A 24429-nucleotide genomic window follows, 5' to 3' on the forward strand; every position below is an offset into this window, starting at 1 on the left:
TGAACTCCCTGGTAATCTAGCTGGGAGATTTGGCTGCAAAAGGAATCAAACATCAGACTTAAGGCTGAGAGAATTAAAAAGCAAAATGCCCAGAAGCCATGGCAGGTTACCAGTTTTAATATAAAGGCTCTTGTTTTATTATGCATGAATATGAATATGATTTTTTGGATCCTAAAGTACTTTAATCAGTGTTCAAGGGTTTTTAAGAACCTCATTATATATCTCTTTTATAGGATTATGAACATTTGCAAATGGGTCACAAAGTAATGCTTCAAAGGCTAAAAAGTTAGATCAAGAATATTTTCCAAACCTCTTTCAAAACATTTTAAATCAAAGGCTCTGCCCAATGTACATTTCCACATTCAAAGTGTTAGCATTCCCTGTGAACTTTAGCTATATCTTTTCTTTCTTACAGATCTTACTCTTCTCCCCCCTCTTCCTAGGATGGCTAATCTCCACAACTTTATCCAAAAACAAGAAGTAAGACTTTCAATTAAATCAAACTAAAATAAAGCTAAAGAAACAAAAGTACAACAACAAACACCAAGCCCCTACATATATTAAAGACTGAACTGGTTGGTCTAATTTGACTTAGCAAGCAACAGAGGGACAAGGATAAAGAATCATAGATTGAGACTGGGCCTTTCTCTGGCAGTTTTGTAATTACCCATTCTGAGGAGGTTTCCTTTCATTAGGGGTACAAAAAAATTGAAGCTGAATCAACAGGGGTTTTGTAGATTTGTAAAAGTATCTTGCAGATCCACTGTCATTTTTCTAGATGTGTGTATACAGAGGCAATAAATATTTTACACAGGTAAATTTATTTAGTGCTGAGGTATGTATACTTGGAACCTAAATGATAACCTGAGCTCTCAAATGAAGGAGTAGGTTGATATTACTGCATTTAATAAAGACACTGGTACCAATACTGAGTTTTATATCAGATAAATAAATTCAGAAATTAGTAACACATGAACACAACTCCTAAATCCAGAAATAAAATGTCTGCTTGGTTTAAAATGAAACTGTCCTGTTGAACTAGGAATATTTATGCACTCTATTAAATACCGAAAAAAAGGAAAAAACTTTTAAAAAGTCAGAATCAGCAAGACCAGACTCCCTCTTCTACATTCTGGAACTCTTTGTCTGTGGGAAAGACTGAAGGAAGTTGGGTTCTCTTAACATTAGCCCAGTTAACCTTCAATATAATCCACATTTCAGCCAGTATACTATTGTTCAGCAACATTAAAAATAATTAAAAATATATTTGCTTAACTAAGAAGAGAATAAGTGTGTATAAACTTCAAGGTGTTTTAGTGTCATAAACAACCTTGAGTTCGTGATGCTATAAAAAGAGGATTGCAAAGAACTATCACTTCAAAAAATGATGCAAGAAAAAAAGATTGTATGTGAAGCTTCTTTACAGTAAACCATGCTTTTACAATATTTATATATGTTCTTGGCTTCATATGCCCCAGGGTCACTATTAAAATTTATAACAATACGCATTTCCTTGTATTACGTATCACAGTAAAAGTCTCTGTGACAATATATGTGTTATCATAGATGTTTTTTATTTACATTAAATAAATCCTAGTCAACTAATGTTTAAAAAAAAAAAAAAAGCAAACTGCTACACCTAAACAAATAAAAATAAAATCTATACAGCAATTTTAAAGATACAGTTTTCAGTATTCTCTAAGAGAAAGGACAGGAGTAGGTGGCAACACAATATTGCAGCAATGTCCCAGATCTGGTTCTCTAAACTCTGATATAAGCCTTTTCTTCAGAGTCCGATATGAAGAAAATAGTTTCCAAATGTAATTTTTCAGTCCTTTAACTGCACACATTCCAACAGATAAACTCCCTCTCATTGTTGATCACTTCCCAGTAAGAAAATACACAGAAATCTAGGTACAGCTGGAGGGTTCCAACATCCTTCTTTAAGCTAATGTGGCAGCGAAGCTATAAAGAACAGGCTGCCACTACGCGTATCTGGTAGCAGAATCTAGAATTCATCTCTTAGTTCTTGTCTAAAACATCTGCTGAAAGCAAGTGCTCACATTCAGAAGTGCTGACAACCTGCGGCAGGGATTCTACAGAGATCTAAGAAAATATTAGCTTCTCAAACTTCTTCTAGGAAGAAAACTTTAAGAAAAGCCACAGAAAGTTTAGTGTACCTGTCCCAGGAATGTTTGAAAAAGTGTTCGTTTGAGTTCATTTCTTAATAAACGAATGGGGCAAGATTCTGCAGCAGCAGATCTGCCAGGAGGCAGAAATACAGCAACTAATCCACTGAACCAAATTTGACAAAGTGTGAAAAGTGTCAAGAGAGACATTTATTTGTGACGAAGAACTCGAATAGCTTCCATGCATGATACATGCTCCTCTGTTCTTGTTTCCGTAACTTCCCAGTGAACCGCAGTGCTGAATTAATTTAACTGCCAACTTACGTGTGCTTTTCTTCTTTGTAAAAGTCACTGTCCAGAACAATTCACTGTTACCATATCACTACAGTATCATGTAGAAGATGATGCTTATATATTATGTATACATATATAGTAGCCATAAAGGAGAATTATTGTCACAAGCCAGAAATCCTGTCAGTAGATCATTCAAAGGTGAAATGCAGCAGAGAATTGGATCAAATCTACTTACCAGTACTTGCTTTTTAATTTCTACATTACTATACATTATTTTATAATGCAGTAGAGTTTGAAGATCCCAGACTGCCCTTGATCCTATGCTGTGAGTCAGCTCACAAACACAGAGCAGGACTTTACAGCTGCCACCTGCAAGCTACGGCACTTCTCACTCCATTGGGCTTGCTCTGAAGAACAGCAAAACGAAGCATGTCCACACATCTCAACCACCCTCAGCCTAATTTGTGATAGATTTGCATGCAGGCAACACCTTCTGAACTGAAATGGCTGCAGCACACCTACATGCTCCATTGGGGTACACAGGTGGGGGAGATAACAATGGTATTTTAAAAATTGCCAAATTATTCATTATGTTTTGGGCAAACATAGCAAAGCCATGATTAAAACAGGCCACTCTCATTAAAAAAAAAAATCTCAGCAAATTCCCCTTGGAGCTCCTTAATAAAGTTTTAACATCCACCATCCATCTGGTAAACAACAGTCCTTGGAAAAACTGAGACAATGAGCAAGCAGTGCCATGAATATTCAAAGTTGTAATTGCTATGGAAACCATCTCCAGAAATTCAACCTTTAAGTATCAAAGGCACATCATGATACAATGACAGCAAAAGAAAATGTAATACTGCCAAAGACTTCAAAGTTCAAAATGCAAGAGAAAATCAAAGCACTGTGTAGGAAAACCTTCACCTTCTCCCATCTTCCCGGCTCTTTGGGGAGGATATTGAGGTGGGCAAGCCCTGCGGTGTCCCTTTCCGCCTGGGCTTCCCAAACGGCCCCTGCCAGTACTGCCAAAAAGGATACTCTTTCCTTAATCAAATCATAATTGTAATCTGCCTTTCCCAGCAGAACTGAAAAACCTGGTGTAACTCTATTCAATCCCTGCCGTTCATTTTCAGGCTTCCGGTAGGTCGATAATGGGGTCAGGTAGCAAGGACAAGGCGTCACATCAGTGATGGCCCTGATTTCATTTATTTTATATGAAATATTCTCAGCTTATTTTATTGTATTTGTACCACATGAAGGTATTAATGAGTAGTCCACAATATTTTCATTGTTTCATCTCACTTCCTTGCAGTATCCTGCCTGCTGACAAGGCAGAGGTGATCCCACAATTGTTCCTGTCAGCCTCAACCCCTATTTCTGAGTGTCACTGCAACACTTTTGATATTGATTCATTAAATAAAACTAGCAAATGCAATATGCATTTAAGTACAATTCTGAATGATGGTGAAAAATAATGTTATTTCTGATGAACTAGCATTTATTCTTGTTAGGTATATAAATTACATACCTAAAATTTATATAAAGAAAGAATATCATCCCAAGTGTTATTGCAGAAGTCTGCTGCATTTCAAACACTAACCACTCACTTTTCTTTTTTCAGATACATCTTATTACAGTCTTACAAAGCTAAAGTCCACAAACACTTGGATTTATTGAAGGTTTACAGTAATATGTTGTTAACGTTGTTGATAAGCACTAACCTATGCTCTCAAAGAAGGGACTTTATTTGCAAATTTTGCACACCCATATTTGTGCAATTATGATTTTTTTAATGACATACGTCCTTACTTATTTTAGTCCCATAGCTCTAGTTTAGATCCATGGCAGTATAAATTAATTTGCCTACCAGATATTTTTTCAGGTTGGGATATAAGGTCACAGTAGGAGGAGCAAAGTTATATCTTCAGTTAACTTGTATATGGTGCCATGTCACATTCACTTTTTCAGCATACTTTAGTTTTGCCTTTTCTACCTTTTTTTAGTTGGAGTGTTCTAAATGCTAGCAACCAAAGAATGCCTAGGAAACGCCTGATTTCCACGCCACTGTCAGTGACATGTCCAGCCAGAGGTGAGCAAACAAGCACAGTTTGTCAAGCAAAGCACATGATGCAAATTTTATGCTAGTGTTATTCTGGTAATCAGAAGACAAACAATAATTATTCTCACATAACGTCACTTGGTTTAGTATTAATCCACCAATTTATTTTCATGAATGTGAAGTGGCAGAACGTTACAGATGATCGTGTCACATCATCACAGCATTTTGGATAGCGATTGTCCAATGTAAAGCCAGATTTCTCATACTGTCAAACCACATCCTGGGCTTTCAGAATAAAAACTGACCAAAATATAAAGCACGTTACAATTAACCACACTTCTGTATAAGCCAAAATAACGTTTGGTTCTTAAAATTACTTTGAAAAAAATATATTTGTTTATAAAGCACAAAAATTGTAACACCAATATAGCAAGGATATTGATTTTGCTTCTCTAAAACCCTTCCCTGGGATATCATCATCAAAGTTTGTTGACTAATGTGTAAAAATATCGGTATTGCTCAAAATGTCCAAAAGAAAAGAAACATGTAGTGTTTATTCTTGATAGAATAAATGAAAAAAAAAAAGAAAAGTAAACTTCTGGCTCTAGCACAGAGCCAATTAGATTAATAAATATACCTTTATTGTCCAAACAAATTAATACATTTAAGCAAGGCTCCTACATAATGGAAAAGAAAAAAAAAAGTCAGACCAAAGCAATCATAGGAAATGCATAGATGCATAGGAAAGACAGACTGGGATTACAGCATGAAGTTCTGGGATGCCAGAGGGGAATACCCAAAAAGCCTGGAGCTGGAAAGTGAACGGCAGCAATGGAAAATCTGAAAGAATGAATCAAAATATAATGAGATTTCTAGAAGCACATATCTTTCTGTATAGAGCATATTTCTGTTCAAACCCAGGATTCAAGACGTCTTTCTACTGCTTTCTACACTGAAGCCTTCCTTAGGGGGGAGGGGGGGGAAAGGAAGAAAAGAAAGAAAAAACAAGAAATGTGTACCTCCATCAAACACATCAAAGAAAAAAAGGCAGTTGTTAGGTTTATCTAACATATCTAGCATTAGGGGTAGCTTCCTACTTTATCTGTTATTTTGTCTGGATCTGAAAATTTTGTTTTTTTCTTTCTCAGGAGGCTGCCTCACATCTCTGCAGACTTCTTTAACAAAGCCCTGTGTAACTCTAGTTCTGTCTCTTATGTTATGCTTATGTTGCTGGTTTAAACTGCAGTTTTATCAAGAATCAATTAATCCATACCTCTTTAATAGTATCTTTACTTATGTGGACTTAAGTATTTAGAATTCTGTTCACTTTCCTGGCTGGAGCATGGTTTGAGTCTCACATACCACAAAGTTTGTTATTGCATAATTCCTCATTAGCATACAAAGATTATAGCTCTAAAGTAATATACTTGTTTTCTTAGCAAAAGAATGAAATGATGGGGGCAGGTCTTACACTTTCAAAGAAGTAGGAAAATGTTCAAAAGTCAGATGAGATTTTTGAGTATTGTATTTGTAAAATATTTTATCTGACTAACACACAGTTTAAAAGTGATTCAGAGAACTCTTGGAGCTCAGGAGAGACAATTAACTATTCAGGTCTAAACGAAGGAGCCAGCTTCAGTCTTAACTATGAACTGATTATTGCTGCTTCATAATTAAAGGTTTCCTGCAGGCTCCGAAGAACGTAAGCCAACAGTTTCCTCTCTACTTTAAATTGAATTCAAAATGTCATTAAAAATAGAACAGATCACACATTCTTAATACAATCTTACTAAGAATTCTGAGAGGTATGATAATTTGGTACATATCTAACTTTTTGGATAGAGTTACTGAAAGCAAAGAGTGAAAAAGACATATTGATCTGAAATGCAAGTAAAGATGTAGCTCCCGATTTCGACTTTTGTATTGCATGATGAATCCCAGGAAATTCATTCAAGTTCATAAATGCTCACGAGATGTTCCAGGTACTTTTTACTAATGAGAAGGTTCCTTTTCTTGATGTGTTTCTTGGAAATACAATTCATTCAGACTAGGATATAAAAGCCAACAATCAGTGAAATAAAGGGAAGAGACAGTAATACAGTCCCTGAACTCCTACCTTTGGAATATAACACAGACAGAAGGTAGCATTGTTTCTCACTTTCAACTGCCCCAAATGAAAACGTTCTAAGAAAACAGTGATGTTGTACTGCCGAGCATCTATACCTCATGTTTTGAATTGGATGCTAAGTTTTTCTTTCATTAAGCTGTTAACCACCCTCCTTATTTCACTGGCACAGGTCAGCTGGGCAGATGGCCATTCAACTTATTTACAAGTCCTGTTTTACATGGCACAGTCGAAACAGGGATGAGCCTTTTTCTCTGTTCAGAAATCTAAATCTCTCTTCCTAGAAAGCAGTAATCTAAATTAAGGTGACTTAGTGCTTCTGCAGTACTAAAGAACCCTGGAAGGAGATATGCACCCTTGGATAGTAAATTCAGTTTTTCTCTCGCAGATAGCAATAGAACAGCCATAACTACCAGAGTTCACCTGTTTTAAAATGAAAGCTCTCCTATTGTTTCAACCTATACAACAACATACTCCAAACTCCTAACTTCTAACACTGGTATGTCTTGCACCTTGGGCAAGAGATCCATAAAAGAACTGCCGACTTCACCACCAGAGCTCTGCAGCTGGCTGCGCTCTGAATACGAACAGCTCCGCAGTACAACCATCACTGCCTTGTTGAAACACGTCTCCCATTAGACTCTGATAGCGATAAGGGCCCCAAATCAGACAGAAATGTTTGCAAAAAGCCTATATGAGCAGCAGCTCAGCAGTGAAATGGTAAGAAGCCCTCTCTGCAATGGTGAAATTCGCTCTATTTGATTTTGAGACATCGGTAAAGGCTGTTGTTGATTCTGATTTCTCTTCAGTTTTGGTGCTTGATATGGCTTTTATAAAGGAGGTGAAAAAGTGTGCTCCGTTGTCTATTTAGACCAGTCTCTAATTTAAAAAGGCTTAATACAGTTAATACAGAGTTTAGTTCATAGTTCCAAGAGGAAAAAAAATATGCTTTCCCTTTGTCCTAGAACAACCCCTAACAAATCTGCCCAAAATGAAATTACATGGGAAGGCTTCAGGCTAGAGCTGTCTATGTTCGTACAACACTGTAAAAGCTGCAATTGCTGCCTTTGCCATGTGTCTTCTATAACCAAATGCTCAGAGAAATGGAAAACTCCATATATCAGGAAAGTTTTCATCACGTTAACTTCAGGTTCTCTTTAAAAGACAAGAAGTTATGGAGGTGTGAATCTGCCCCACAGAGAGAATCAGAATGTTCCTTCAAGGAAGAGCCTGCAGTTGTATGCAGCTACTCAAGGGTTAAGAAAATTACTACAGATGGGATCCTACATCAGCAGCAATATCCCATTTCAGCAACAGGATACAAGCATTCTAATTAGAAATGTAAAACAACATTAATTCCACATTTACAATTTTCAAATTAATATGAAAAGGTTTCTAATTGCCATGTTAGTATGTTTCCTTGCTCAACTGCTTCTGTATGGGAGAAACAGTAAATCTGATAATAGGCCTCAGGAAAAATGTCTGTATAAAACTGATAACATGTTTGGGGAGTGCAGCTTTTAAAGCAGTTACTCAACCCGCTCTGCCCACAAAGCGGCTGTGCTTTGGAAGGAACGCACGCGACTCCTTTCCCCTCGGGGAATGATGGCAGTGATGGGCTGAGGCACTGTGTGGCTCCGGAGCTGCTTCCTGGTACCTAAACACATGCTTGTCAGGACTCTGCATCAGCAAGACCTTAGCTTTGTTCCTCCGCAAGATATTTTGACATCTCTTTAGCAAAATAGCAATCTAATAAAATATTTGGTTTGTGAGTGAGAGTAATTTTTATGTTCTAATCCCTGCATTTTATAGCTATTCCGTTGGAATCAGAAGGATGAATACTCATTGAACTGCACGTTCCAACTATTTGTGATACATATCTGCAATTCAGACAAACATTTTTTAAGTAATAACATTGCAAGATCATTTCTTTTCACAAATAACAACTTCTTGTAGCACTCAGATAATGTTTTTCCAACATTTTTTCACTTAGGGCTCAGGAAACATAAAATCTTCAACTAAAATGGCAAAGCCAGATTTGCATTGCCACTGCTGTACCACAAATCTATGCTGGCCACAGCTGCGCAAACACTTCTGCACCTGTGATACCCTCTACATCCAGCCACAACGAAACGCTCCCCATTGAATCACCAACCGTTTCTTTTGCTAGTACCAAAGTAGTTAATCAGTGAAAGTACTTCTATGAACTGAACAGCTAAACACTTCCGAGTGAATACGATCACCTCCCTTAGAAACATACGACAGATGTGCATCTAACACATTAATACACTAGATCTATCTGTCACTGATATATATTCCTACAGTAAGGAAACCTCAACATATTTCATGACTTTTATATACAGAAACTATTTAAGTGGAATATTCTACATGGTCACTATCTAAGATGCACGTGTGGAGAAAAAAATCAAAATTAAGACGGTTCAGGGTGCTTATTACAAACTGCATATATCTTTAAAGCTTTTAATTTAGCTTTGCAATCATGGATTTAAAAAAAAAAACAAAAAAAAAACACTGGAAATCATTAACAGCTGCTTAAGTTTAATTCTGAGTTTACTTAAGACAAAGTAAAGAGAACACAGTTGCTGTTCTTGTATGGCAATTATACTTAAGAGGGGAATTAAGGGAAAAGAGTTGGTAATTCCAGAGTTTCGGTCTGCGCAAAGCCAATCTGGGATTACAACCTAACTTTCCTTACTAATGTTCCCTAACCATCAGACCATACACAGATCAATTCTTTAACTGGTGGTCATTTTTAAGCCAGCAAAAGCAGCATGTCACATTTAGTTTTTACAATAGCTTCATTTAAAAAAAAAAAAAAAAAGATTTTCTTTTATGGGGTAAAGTTTTTGTTTGTTTGCTTTTTAATCTGTAAAGAATGTTCTGTATGTAGACTGCTGGAGAAAATTCTATTTCAGTCCATCACAAATTACAGAAAGTGCCCGCCTTAGAAGTAAATGTTCTAAGAACATGAAGAGATGTGGCTATAAGATGGTTTATAATAAATCTCCAAAATACTATTTTTTTTTCAATTTTGAACGTAATTTTATACGTACAGATAAACATCACTATTTCTATTTTTATTCTTTTCCTCGGAAAATAAATTTGTTTATATTTTAAAAAAACTAAATATATTTCCTTGGTAACCTGGATAATAAAACCATGCATTGATTTAGAGAATTTTGCTTCACAGTCTTATCTTTATAATTATAAGCTCCAGCAGATCCTTGTTCTTACTAAAACATGAAGAAGAACAAAGATATATTCCATGAGGTAATGATGCAAGGTAACAAACACCAGGACTAGGGCTATTAATCTCTTAAAATTCATCAGCTAGTGAGTTTAGGGGATAGTTGACAAACCTAATCAGAGATAATGCATCAAACTGTATGTAGGATTTTAGATAAATAAATATAGTAGATTTTATTTATGACGAAGTTGGTTCTGTGGGAAATTGTGAAATGCAAGAATTTTTAGGCCATTTCAAAGAAATTGGCTATAGTCTTGTTAGTTGGATAGCACAACTGAGGCTTAAAACACCCCCTAAACCAGTTAGAGATTTTTCTCGGTAGATAACGGAGTCAATCAGGCTAAAATCCAAACTACAGACCAGGCCAAATATACACTGAAAAATCCACAAAATGGGAAATCTCACCACGCTTTCATGGCTGAAAACACTGAACTTTTCTTAAACACAACAACAGGATGGAAGATAAAATGTCAATGTTTTAAAAAGAACAGAAAGTAAGCTTTACAGAAGTTATCTAAATACTGGTTTTCTTCTCACAGGGAGTTCTCCTCAGCTCTTTACATTATAAGTAACAAAGGTTTGTTAACATAATGCACAAGAACTGTCAGTAGTTTTCAGACAAGGCTGTTGTCATTACACAGATGAATAGATTAATGACTTAGTCATGGCTTCTTGCATCGTTTTCTTGATTAATAATAACTTGTCAAAATTAAAATTTTAAAAACAATTGGTTGTCAAAAGCATATCGTACAAAGAAGACTCATATTAATATTTTTGATTATATTAATGACTGAAACAAGTAATAAGCCTACATCCAATGATTTGTTCTATTGCTCTACCATACAATTAATCTGCCTCTCATATAGCATTAATATGATGAAGTAAATCGGTCATTTGATGCATTGTTAAAATGTGCAAGTATATTTCATTCTTGTGAGGTTGGTAACAGGCTGTACCAACCATTTATCAGCTTGGAAGTAACCTATAGTTTGTTTTTATTTTTATAAATAAAATACAAAACATGTTATATGGCATGGACCTCCTACAGTTATTCATAATGTTTACTGTGTATATATAAGTTTTGTTTAAAATTAAAAATAAGCCGTCATTGTTGAATACAGAAATATATTGTTCTCCTAACCTGTTATTGCCAACTTAAAAGTTATACATCACTCCTAATTCTTAGCATTTTATTTATCCTGTACCTGTACAACTTATTTCTCGTGTTTTCATGGAGACTTTTTTTAATATTACTCTATTTCACGAAGGAAGGGAGGAAGGGAGGAAGGACCACAAGACTTTTTAAGTCTAAGTTCTGCTCTCTCGATATAACCCTGACAAATGACAGCCCTCTACTGGTTAATGAATATGTAAGCAGAAGTACATCTCACAACGATTTTACATTAGTACTATATTTAGCCAAAGTAAATACATACATACATATATATATATATAATATACACACAGTACGGGGGGGAGGGGAAGGGCTACTAAATTGCCTGAATTATTCCATTTTATTTTGACTGTTTAAAAATCACTATTTCTAATTCAGGTAAGAAACATTAGGTTAAGGAAATGGTTGGCTCCTAAATTCTATGGACATCTCTACAGAGTATTGTAATTCTTCAAAGTAGCAGCCTTCTTGGACAACAGCTTTTCATACAATATCCAAAAATAGTAATAAATGTTAATAATAATCATCATATTTTTGTGTAAATGTTTTGGCCAGTAAAATCATAGAACATCCTGAGTTGGAAGGGGCCCATGAGGATCACGAAGTGCACCTCCTGACTGAAGGCATGGAAACCACAAAAATGAAATATTGCCCAAGTAAAAATACTATTTTTCTGACTTTTTTACAGTCTAAAATAAGTTTAAATGTGAACATCTGAGAGCTGAGTACCAGCCAGCTAAAAATGAGAACCACATTATGGTACTTGGCACAAGAGTTAACAATGCGACCCAATTTATAAAGAAAAAATTGTTCAGGTATCAACATACCTGAAATGGTATAACAAGTGTGTGAAAATAAAAAACTCAAGAATAGTCCCAATATTTTATTAATTTATGTCCATTTTTAAACATTTTTTCCGGTTTTCCCCCTAATGTTTGCCTATTAAAATGCAAATTACTTCTAAATAATTTGAAAACGTCCTATATTAAATGACCACATTCAACAGCTAAATTTGCTAGCATGCGACCCAACCAAAGCAGCACCCATCTGCCCTGTGGCAGGCCCAGAAAACGTCCAGGTTTATAGTTTTATTTTACATTTATGCCTTGGCAGCCATTCTGGGAGCAGGCCTGGGGCTCCTCTCAGCGGGACACTGCCTGCTGAGGTGCTTCTGCCTCATGGCGGAGCGCAGGCTCGGTTCAGCCAGCTTCCTTGGTTAAAAAATGCCACTAGTCAGTGACTAAAAATGAACCATTTGTAATAAAAAAAATGACCTCCGTACCTGACCCCTGCCCTCAGAAGACCCTCAACTACCAGCGGAGCCAGCGCCTCCAGCCGCCTGAGGGCGCCGCTTCCTCAGCCGCGGCGAGGCTGGGGCGGGCCGGGCGCAGGCGCTGCTGTGGCGGGCTGGGGCTGGCGGCCATGGTGGCGCTGCTGTGGCGGGCTGGGGCCGGCGGCTATGGTGGCGCTGCGGGAGGGCGGGAGCTAGATTCTCTCGGACCTCTTCCACCAGGACGGGCTGGTGGTGTGCGCCTGTGGGCTCGGCATCGACCGCCTGCTGCTGCGCTTCCTCCGCCTCTACAGCGAGCCCGCCAGCCTGGTGCTGAACACGAGCCCCGCCGAGGAGGTGAGGGGAGGAGGAGGAGGAGGAGGAAGAGGAGGAAGGAGGAGGAAGAAGGGATGGAGGCGGCTGCCTAGGCCCGAGCAGAGGCTGCCCGCTGGCTGCTGCCGCCTTGGAGGTGGGGTTTGGCGGCTGGGGATTCTTCCGCGGCGGTTTGGCGGGCCGCGATGGGCCCTGGTCACTTCTCGGGCCGTAAGTTAGTATTGCCTGCTCCCTGAAAAAACGCAAGATAAAATTTTCAGGGAAGCTAAGTTCCATCGAGTGGCAGTGGCTTGTACTTTCTTAAATATTGTCTAACTGATATTGAAAATACTTTTGTTTCTAAGCACCTGAAAGGGTTTGAAACTTAATGAAGGATGTCTAATAATAAAACATCACCATAATTCTGACTTCCTTATCTAGTATCTTACACTGTCATGTTTTTATGTGGTTGTGGACAGCTCTGCAAAACTAATGAAATAGGCCTAATTGCAATTCTTTTTGTATCCATTTCATCAGTTGTCAGAATGAAGTCTGTTGTGTTTTTACTGCATTTGTTTTAGGAGTATTTTATTGATCAATTGAGGTCAGATGGAGTTGTTCATCTTCCTCGGCGTGTTACCAACAAGGTTGCAAGTAACACTCGCTATGAATTTTACACGCAAGGAGGAGTTCTCTTTGCAACAAGTCGAATCCTTGTGGTAGATTTCCTTACTGACAGGATTCTTGCAAACCTCATTACTGGTACGAGCTTAATGAAGTCAGGCTATGACTGAAAATACATAAAGCTTAATTCTGTTGAAAGAGTTCTACTGACTGATGTTAAGGTTGAAGAATTATTTATTTTTTTACAAAGACTGAGATAAAAGGAACAAATATGTAGTTCTTACCTTTTTTTTTTTTTAATGGTCATCTTTGCTCTAAACTTGTTTGCTTTATTTAATCACACAATTTGAAAACATCCACGTTCTTTTTAGGTAGTGGATAATGTCCCTGTATGGCTTTCTGATATCAATAATAAACTGGAAAACAATCAGCAGTTAAACTATGCCATGACATAAGAAACATGGAAATTCAGAGTGGCTGCGTTGCTTTCCAAGGAAAATAACTGATTATACTTGAGAAAATAACGTCCAGAATACTCTCAGTAAATGGCCTGTGATTGAAACTGATTTTAGATTGCATATTTATCAACCATGCACACTTGCTGGTTTTTGGGTTAATGAATTAGTCCTGATGATTTTTCCCATCAAATAAAATAACAATGTCTTACTAATCTTCTTGTAACATCTCAGATGCTATCTAAATAGCAATATTATGAAATAATGTTGTTAAAACTTCGCAAAGATTTTTGGGCATAGCTTGTGACTTTATTTGTTTTTGTATAGAAGTTACGTATGAAAGATGTTCCAGTTGTCTTGTTCTCTAATGTTCTGGTCCCTCTCTTCACCCGATCTCAGTTGTTTTTATGTTCTTGTCTAAGAACATAAACATAGCAGTTAAGCTGGAAACCCTCTTACAGCCTGGAGAGCTAGTAAAACAGATGCCTGAGAGTATAGGAATATTTTACTGGTATATAATATTAACATCTTTATAATGTTTAAATGCAACAGAATACTAAATGTGTAGAAGAATGTACGTTTTTGCTTCACAAGCTATATCTCCTTCCTTTTAGTCAACCTATAAAACCTCAAATCTGTGAAACATATTGAACAGCTTCATGCTAAGGCAAAAGGACACTAGACTTGTCAATTCTGTTTTTCCCAACTGAAAAAAAAAAAAAAAAAAGGTAAACAGTTCCTGGGCACCTCCTTTAATTTCTGTTCTTCCCTTTGGCTCTTTCCTGTTTGCCTTTCCCCCTTATCCCAAAGAAGAATACAAAACAAAATAAAACACATCTTTGGGTTTTGTGTGGATGAAGGGAATAAAGGCACTAAAGATTTTTTTAAAAATTACTGACCTGAAATGACACAGAGTTGTTATACTCATCGTAATGCCACTGGAGGTCAGTGTGACACCAGTTTTTACAAACCTGGTGCTTCATTTAAAGCTTGGGTAACACGTGTTTCTATTGGAAACGTACTACCTGGGTGTGAAATTGTACGACAAAACCAACAAAAGCTTGTAGTAGTGTTTCTTGAGGAACTAACATAGAAAAAATACGGTAAAGTGTTGGTAAGTGTTAGAAATATTGTTTATAAAATCACTGAAGAATCACATGTGAATGAGCAGCTCATGAACTCGTAAATTCAGCTGAATGAATTCCCTATTTGTATTCTGTTGCCTATTTGTTTCCCTATTTGTATTTGTTCTCTATTTGTATCTGAAACTAATTTCATTCAATTTGTGACAGAAGAAATGGTCTTAAAGACCTAAATTTCTCTAAGTATTTTTGAAAATAGACTCAAATTAAATCTTTAAGAGGCTTAACCTTATGGTATAGCCGTGCTTTTAGCCAGTAGAAATCACAGCAGAAAGTGATAATCTAAATAGCTTAAGAAAACATCATTTATTGAACAGATAATTTAAACCATGAAGTAACAGGAACACAGTCTCACAGTTTCACTGCTCATGGAAGTATTTTTTTCTGATTGTGCTGAAACTCTATGGTCATTTATTTCTTTGTGTCAGATTGTGTTGTGTTTTGTTTAGTTTTGTTTAATTTTCTTTTTCATGTATGTGATATATAAAGAATATTTCTTGATGACTGATGGAAACCAAGCTGCTATGTCTGTGGCATGCATTAAGTCTTCCAGGAGCAGAGCCTGAAATGGGACTGGGCAATTCAGCTAATAACCCATTCAGTGCTCTTGCCTTGAGCAGGAGGTCTGCTTTTTTTTTTTTTCTGTCCAGTCTAGAATGTACATCTTGTGTACTCACATTTTGTGTTATAAACTCTACCTTTTGGTATTACAAAGATGCAGAAATGAACAACACAAAGCTCTCTGAATTTTCCTTCTTGCCTTCTGAACCATGAAAAGACCTGGGGGTGCAGCACAAAGTGAGGAAATTGTGCATTGCAGAGTTCTTCAGACATAGTATTCTTCTCTGTGCCTCATTTTGTTTGTAAAATCAGCTGGCACCTTTGTAACTGTGTGGTCAGATTGGCTTATAGAGGCTGTGTTGGAACAAGGACCTGCTGCTTATCCAAAGCTGGGGATGTTAAATTATCTGTCAGCAGACCCATGTGACTTCAAGGGATTTGTGAGCCTATTACAGTTTCTTCCTTATGAGATTTTTGTTGTTGTTGTTTTTCCTTTGAGGTTTGTTACTTCTAATAATGATGTGGAATCTAGTGCAGTATTTCTCCATGGATCAGTCACCAGAGCTACGGGCTCACATGCCTAGAATGAGAACAGTCATAATCATGAAATCATCAGGTGGTTTTATGAGACCATTCATAAGACTGCAGTCTTTGCATCTGTAGAAGTGGATTCATCTTGCATTTAGCTTACTTTACATTTAAATAGTTTGTAACTTTAGTTTATATGAACTTCTTTATAATTACGGTATCAGCCATATTTCAGCCATCATAGCGAAACACTTATTAACTGATATTTACTGTTGATGTGAAGCCTTCTGTACTTTAAAAAATCTGGAGGCTTTTATTCCTCTGGCTTTCTACGTTGTGTATCTGTATCATACTCATCTCAATTTGAAAATTAAATGACATTTTAATGTTTTCTACTTTAGCTAAATAAAGAATGCTAAACAGTAGAGGCACAGGCCAGTAGCTGTAAAATAAGATTTTTCCTTTTTTAACTGATATTTATATTACCTTTTTTTTTTCTTCATATAGAAAGGAAAATATGTACTGAAAGCATTAAATTATATATAGCTGCTAATCATTGAATTGCATGTATTTGTTGAATTTATGAATTTACATAATGGCATCTATATTGTAACTTTGCAAAAAATGGTTACTCATCAAAATAAATGTCTCACCATCACATCTTCACTTGGCTATTTGTTATCGGGATAAAAAGTGGCAAGTGGCATCTCCTGTAAATGAAAAAAGGGCATTTATATCTTGATTAGTATAGTAGAAATCTAACATCCTGAGTTTTCCAATTTATATTTCTAGACAATACGTCACTACTTAGATCCTCTCTGGCATCAGCTTGGAGCTAAGACAAAATCTTTGGTCCAGGATTTGAAAATACTGAGTACTTTGCTACAGTATCTAACTCAGTATGATTGTGTCACTTTCCTCAATCTTCTGGAGTCACTGAAAGCAAGTGAAAAAGCTTTTGGCGAGAATTCAGGTAAACACAATAACCATACAAGTTAATGCATGAAACAGAGAAATGATGATATTTTTAATTAACATTCCTAAACATATGAAGGTATCTAATTAGGTTTTATATAACCAGCCATACGGACGTAGGTTTTTATTGACAGATAATGCTTTCATCTTCCCACTTAACTGCTGTTACTTAACAGCGTGAGATTTGCATCACATTTCTGTCTCTTATTAAGCTAGTAATTACATAGTAAGCAGGTAGCACAGGTAATCCAGATGCGAGATGTGAGGCTATTATTGGAAATGTCTGAAGCATGTACACTTCAAATGTCAAACAATTAATGTTTTCTTTTTCTCTTTAGGTTGGATGTTTCTTGACTCCAGTACTTCAGTGTTTGTAAATTCTCGAGCGAGAGTTTATCGCATTGCAGATGAGAAACTGAATCAGAAAGGCAAAGTGTCTGGAAACAATGATGTAAAGAAGGAAAATGGTACTGATTGCTCCTAATTTTAAGTTAGAGAGTGTAACATGATTTCAAACACTCTGTGTATTATTGTGCTGTGGTTTGTTACAGGATCTTACACAGCTATAGACCTCAATCTGGTAGCTGGGATATATTGAGACATAATCTTTGTTCAAAAAGCATGTAATAAACAACATAAAACAGTCACAAAAAAGTAAGGCGTTCTTCTCAGCTTACTCAGCTGATCATTGGGAGAGCTTTTAAGGATTGTTCTTCAATTACATAGATTTCATCTTGATCTTTTGCATTTTATATGAAGGGATAAGAAGCTGCCATTACTTTAAATATATATATATTTCATTCAAGAGTTTCAGAATTGAAGAACAAGTCAATTGAGAGAAGTAGCTCTAATTTTTTACTGTGATTATACTGAAGAGCTGGTTTTAAACAATAATTTATGGACTTAAGACAAAGTGTTTCATGTATTCTCACTGGTAGGATAGATAGTTATAAGACAATTATCTATTCAGTTTATCCCAGTGTAAATCAAAAGATCTCATCTGCTATGGTCTTTGTTCTAAATAACGAGGCAACTTGTACACGTTCCAGCCTTCTACAGCAATTAAAGTAATGCAGAAATAGAACTGCGTCATAGCTTTACAAGCTGTATTGGTCTGTTACGCAGTCTTGCCTGAACTGTTAAGACAACCATAGTCCCCTCGCTTGGATTGTGGAGGGGCATGGAGCTGCAGGGGGCTAGAACTATAGTAATTAAGGTACTGCTTGGTTCAGGTTCAAAAAAACAGAGGTTCCATCTTTTGCCCATACCGTCTCATACATTTTCTTGGGCACCTAAAAATCGCTTTTCCAGGAGGTGCAGCTTCTTGGGTAGAGAGTAGAAGGTGAGTGTGTTTCTAACTAACTGCGTTGCTGCCTTTCCTATTTTAGGACTTTTCATCCCCTTAAATTTCACCAAGTTTTATTTTAGGAAATAGTAAGGGTAAAAAAGTGCTCTTTTCTCCCACCCACAGTGTTCTGACTATGGATAAGAACTGACTCTCTAACCTAGTGTTGTAGGAGTTTATCTGAATCAGCTTGCAGAGAATTGTTATTCAAGGCCCACAAACGTCAATAATACTGTGTGAAACCTGTATTTTTTGGACTCCCTAACACAGCTGACAAAGGCTGAAAACTAGAACAGTCTCAAGTTCTGTCTTATCCCACATTTAAAAAAAAAATAAAAAGAAAGCATCTGAGTATGTTTCAGCCCATGCTATATCTGCTTCATTTCGAATGGTCAAAAGAAAAACCTTAGATGGTGTAAGAATAAGGAATGCTGAACTTTCGTTAATCTTCTCTAATCTTGGTTTGATACAAAATATGATGCAATTTAGACTCCCTGCAAGTCCAGAACAACTGTGACCACCAAGTGTAAAAGGCATTTGGCAGGCACACTTCTAGGATCATTAAAAACAATTTGCTCAAGATGTCTTGTAGCTGGATTAAAAGAAGTACATCATAACAGATTATAAACATGATATTGTTTCTTGACTGCAGGGCAAGTGCTTATTTGTGCCAGTGATGACTGAACTTGTGCACAGCTCAGGGAGTATATTACTGATGGAGCAGAAGTCTTTTTAACAAGACTGTATAATAAAACCTTTGGAAAGGATGAGAAGGCTGGAGATGTGTGGATTAAGGACAGAAAAGCTGTCAAGTCCAAAGGATATGCCAGACCAGACACAGGGCCTCAAGCCGGAAAAGACAAACTCGCAACTTCTTCAAAACAAAACAAACACAAGAAGCAGCAAGACCGGACTATAATCCAAATGATAGGGAAAACTGAGGAGGAAAACAAAGAGGAGTTGGATGTGGAAGATAACAAAGAGTTAAACAGTAGCCAAGAAGGCAGTATCGATGAGACCATTCATGAAGATTTCACCTGTGAACTTACCTTCAGATTCTTACTATGGTATTTTCAAAAATCCACTCACAATTATTCATCCATTGCAGGGTTGCAGTGATCCCTATGCTCTGACCAGGGTACTGCATGAGGTAGAACCAAGATACATCATGTTGTATGATGCAGAGCTAACTTTTGTTTGGCAGCTGAAAATCTACAAGGCAAGCAGACCTGGAAGGCCTCTGAGGCAAATGAACTTGGTGATAATCAAGACTGTTCTTGCTCTAATTCTAGTCTTAAAAGAAAAAAAAATTCTATTGTGCACGTCTGGCAGTCAAGGCACAAAATGCATCTAGTGATTTTCTTAAGCTACCTTTTAATTCCTGTTTAGCCTTCTTTTTAATTTTAAACAAAACTATGTCGAATGTATTTGCAAGATAGTTTTTACTTCCCGCTAGGTATTTAGTCCCTTAATAACAGAAACACCTGTAATAAAATGTCCATTCTATAAAAGGCAGTTTGTTCTATGTAGAAGATAAGATATCCTCATGCAAATATATGATTTGAAGTCTTACATGTTTTGTTTTTTGTTTTTTTTTTGTGTGTTTTTTTTCCTACATCAGGACAATTGCAGATTGTAGTTTGTTATACATAGTCTTCTGGGAAGATTTTTAAAATACTAAGAAAGTAACTTCTCCGTTATATTTGCTTTGTGTCTGACTAAAATCTGAGTCCACCCTGGTTGAATCCCAAAATTTCAGTAAGCCTATTTCTTTTTAAGAAAAGAGGGAAAAATGGATATAAGATTTTTTGTTGCTGATTCTGCAGTATCTTTGCAGTAAAAAGATGATGTTTTCAGCTTACCTTTTCGAGGCAAGTATCAGCTTTTCAGGCACTTACTGCTACTAATCTTAAATACTGTTTTTTGGTGTTTGTTTTTTTTTAATTTACTAAATAGTTTTTTTTTTTTTTTTTTCCCCTCTAAACATACAGGGTGTATTTCCTCATATATGGAAGCTCAACAGAAGAACAGCGCTATCTGACAGCTCTGAGAAAAGAGAAGGAAGCCTTTGAAAAACTCATTTGGTAACAAAATTAACCTTTTGTTATTAATTTCTTACATAATTTCCATAAGTGCTCACATTTAAAATGGTGAAGTTCTTAACTGTGCAAAGGCTTTAAGTAAACTCCAAATTCAATTGCTTCTTAGATCCTTGAAGAGAATTTTCCTATTGATGGAAAAAACAAAACCTTCCTTTTCAGAGTACCTGATATTTTGGCTTTTTAGTATGAAAGTTCAAAGACTATCCAGCATAACTAGTATTTTTACTTAATTGTTTAAGATTCTCCTTTTGAGAAACTTACGAAAATGTGTTTTTGTCTGCAGGTAACCTATGTTGTAAGGTATTTCTAAGGCTTTCATGACTTAAGTAGTTTTCAGGACTAAACCAATTATTTTCTTAGACGGCATGAGATAATGTCTTCTCACTGGGTTATACTCCTCGTACTAGTCATTAGTTCTTTTGTTCTCTATGTGCTCTATGAAATTCAAAAAATATAGCGAGATGCTCAGAAGTACTACAAATAAAATGTTTAAATGTTTAAATTTAAAATAAATGTTTAGAATCTAGCCCAAACAATCTGGAAATCCTAATGAATTGCATTTCTAGTTGGGTTTACAATTAGTATTCAACCACATGTAATTTTACATCTCAGTGGACAGTACCTAAGTGTTACGAAGTATTTGTCATATATAATTGCAATTTTTCAGTGATTCTTTCTTTGTGGTTCCTTAGGGAAAGGGCCACTATGGTTGTTACTGAAGAAAGAGAAGGAAGAGATGAAACAAACTTAGACCTTTTGAGAGATGCTAAACCTGCCTCTGTTTCCACTGACACGCAGAACAGGTGAGTGGTTTCTGAAGCTGGGCTCACAGCTCTGAGCTGTGAAAAAGGCTTGTAACCTATTTTGTTTAAATCCTGTCCAAAGCATCTGGGTGGTAGAGGCAAGTGGATTCTGCAATCCTGATGGAAAAGAAGCATTATGTACCTTAGTGCATCTCTCACTGTCATTCTGAAATATCAGTGAAGTATGTTTTTATTTGAAAAGAAATTATAGATTAAGGAAGTATTTTACCAGATACCATTTGGATTGTTTCTGAGCAGCCTGTTGCCTGTAGTGAGGTGGAAAGAAACTAAAACATTAAAACTGAAGTCTAGAGATAGTCAAGTGATGTGTTTTGTTCTTGAACTAGTCAATGTTTGGAACTTCTTGTGATCTTGGCGAAACAGATTGCCTGAATGAACAACCCCAGATCATGTTTTTCTCTTTCTTTCCAATAAAGCATCTTTCTTTCTTCTTTTGTTGCATTTCTAACCGTATTTTTGTTCCCTTCCTCTGATGTGTACTCTGTCTTCATCTTTACAGCTCTGCCTCTATTTTTCTTAGCTGTCATTTTTTGAAATCTTGCTCTTCTTTACCATATGCTCTCTAATCTTTGCTGTGATGTCTTTAGTCACCTCAATGCTGCGATCTTTTCATATGTCCTTTTACGGATAGATGTATAGAAGTTAAAATATATCTTCTGCAATGAAATGCCATATTTCTGTGGGAAACAGCTGGAAATAAAAAGCAGCAGCTTCATTATCTGATTTTGCAGGAAACATTTTAGACATTTTTTTCATACGTTTAAGTAATTTTCCTCTACAGTTTAATATATCTCGTTGTCACTACACAGCGTATAGAAGGTAACATGATAGTTCTATTAAACTGCAGAGCATACTCCATAAACTATAGTATATAATGTGGCAACTCATTTGTCTTTAAAGTTTAAAATTAAATAAAGTCTCGATTTATTATACTGCTAAATATGAGGTATAATGTAACAGGTGAAGTTCATCTATTATGGAAGTGCTGGCATCACACAGGATAGCTAGAGTTGGAGGTCATGTGTTAATTTGTTTAACTCTTTATTTTGGTCTTTAGGTGGACAGGAACAGAAGAGTACTCAACAAACTATAATAGTGGACATGCAGGAATTTCATAGTGAGCTTCCATCACTGATTCATCGTCATGGTATTGACATTGAGCCTGTTACTTTGGAAGTTGGAGATTATATCTTAACTCCTGATGTCTGTGTAGAGCAGAAAAGTATCAGTGATCTTATTGGTTCATTAAACAATGGAAGACTGTATACACAATGCATTTTGATGTCCCGTTACTATAAGCCACCAATTCTTCTGATTGAATTTGAGCCTAACAAACCTTTCTCCTTGATTCCGCGAGGTTCTCTCTACATCAGGAGATTTCCAGTAGTGACGTTACTTCTAAACTAACTCTTCTTACACTCCATTTCCCAGTTATGTATCCTGTGGTGTCCTTCTCCCCATGCTACTGCTGAACTGTTTGAAGAGTTAAAACAAAACCATCCACAACCTGATGCAGAAACAGCAATGGCTGTAACAGCAGACTCTGAAACTCTTACCGAGTCAGACAAGTATAACTCTCTTTGCAGATTAGTCTGCATATGACAACACAGGGAGATGATGCAACCCTAGCAGTGTCAGGTAAGCCTGGTCATAAACAAAAGGCCAGACCAACCAAACAAATTCTTGACTGCAAAAGCAAAACCCCATTGATACAGAGGTTTAACCAGACAAGCAGGGCTTGGGCAACTTAGCACCACGTGCTGTGCATACAGAAGCAGCAGTATGAATTGCAAGTAAATTCTTGTCTTTACAGAAGATATTTTTCTTTTTTTTTACTGTTGCCTTTATGGACATCTTGTTGTGAAGGTTGACTGCAACTCTGAGATGGATTGTGTAGTACTTAGGTCACTGGTTTCTTACCTCAAAGTTGCTCTGAGTGAGCATCTGTAAAGCTCAAGGCTGTAGCACATCATACACATACCAGTCTTACTACTTATTAAGAAAAGAACAAAAGGAGAATGACTAGGACAAGCACTCAGATTTTTACTTTGCATTAATAGTTGGCTGTCATGAAAGAAAGCAAGCAGCAGCAGTTATTACAGGGGACAAAATAAAATTAAATATTCCCAAAAGAAAAATCAGAATTAAAAATCATCTGTGAGAATTACTGCTGATCTTTGCTCAACACTGCAGCTTATAGAGAAGCAAGGAGGGGAGATTCAGACATTATCAGGAGATCTTTAAAACTGGCTTTTATTATTTGACATGGATACAGAACTGACAAAGACAAAAAAAAGTCTGTAAGTAAAACCTTAATTCCGTATATAATTTATTTAATTTGGCTTCTGTTGCCTAGAATTGCTTGAATCCTCAAGAACAGCTGGCAGACACCAAGAGAAAAGAACATACTTAGGACAGCAGCAGAGAGGGGATTTATTAATTATTAAAATCTCTATTTTATTTAGCTTCTGCTGCCATCTACAGTAGCCATCACAAATCTACACAAAGAACAGGTATAGCAGTAAGAGGAACAAAATAAACCTTCAGCACAAGAACAAGCTGGGCTAGAAAGGCACAGTACTTTAACTAACAGTCACTGGAAGACCTAATGAACCTCTTTGTAGACAGCATCTCTCTCTCAGTGAGAGACTAAAAATTCATTCACACCTACTTCTCTGCTCTGTAAACGAGTTAACTCATCCACATAGCACATAGATAAAAGCACAAACTTCATGAATCTGTGTGAATCAATACAGCAGTGGAGCTGCCTATGAACTGATAAAAGTTTTAATTTCTCTTTATAAGTGATTGGTATTATTTCTCTTTAGAAGATTTGTACGTGGGTACCAAATAGTTTGATTCAGTTTCTAATTTTTCTATGTGGTCATTTCATGAAAAGATGAACACCATATGGAATTTATTTTTAATCTTCTCCTGAAGAGCCTTGTGTAATCTAAATATTTTTCACTAGCTATCTCAGTAGAAATTTTTACAGTTCTGATAACACCAAGTAATGCTGCATTTCTTCCCAAACCTGTATGTCTAATAAAACCTGCTTGTGGTAGAAAGTAATCTGTCCAAGGCACACTGGTCATTTTTGCAGAATGAAACAGTAAAAAACAAACAAAAATGTAGTATCTGTTTTAATGGTAAAATTACCTTGCAAACAAATCCTTAGAAAAGATGCTAGCTTATAGGCTAGCTTATGTTCACACCAGCAAATGCCGACTTCTAGTTCT

The 24429-nt window shown here is 36.4% G+C and overlaps 1 protein-coding gene across 1 annotated transcript; it reads left to right on the forward strand.

The window, feature by feature from the left end:
* Window positions 1-9871: 9871 nt before the first annotated feature.
* On the forward strand, window positions 9872-22451 carry LOC118249244 (DNA repair endonuclease XPF-like). The gene is given in 9 exon segments (XM_050713902.1): window positions 9872-9901; window positions 12542-12679; window positions 16737-16917; window positions 17258-17386; window positions 18917-19299; window positions 19301-19509; window positions 20256-20348; window positions 21059-21169; window positions 22248-22451. Coding segments are annotated over 9 exon segments (1335 nt in total). The 3' UTR covers window positions 22309-22451.
* Window positions 22452-24429: the final 1978 nt, after the last annotated feature.

Source organism: Cygnus atratus, chromosome 15, assembly GCF_013377495.2.
Source record: "Cygnus atratus isolate AKBS03 ecotype Queensland, Australia chromosome 15, CAtr_DNAZoo_HiC_assembly, whole genome shotgun sequence".
Lineage (NCBI taxonomy): Eukaryota > Metazoa > Chordata > Aves > Anseriformes > Anatidae > Cygnus > Cygnus atratus.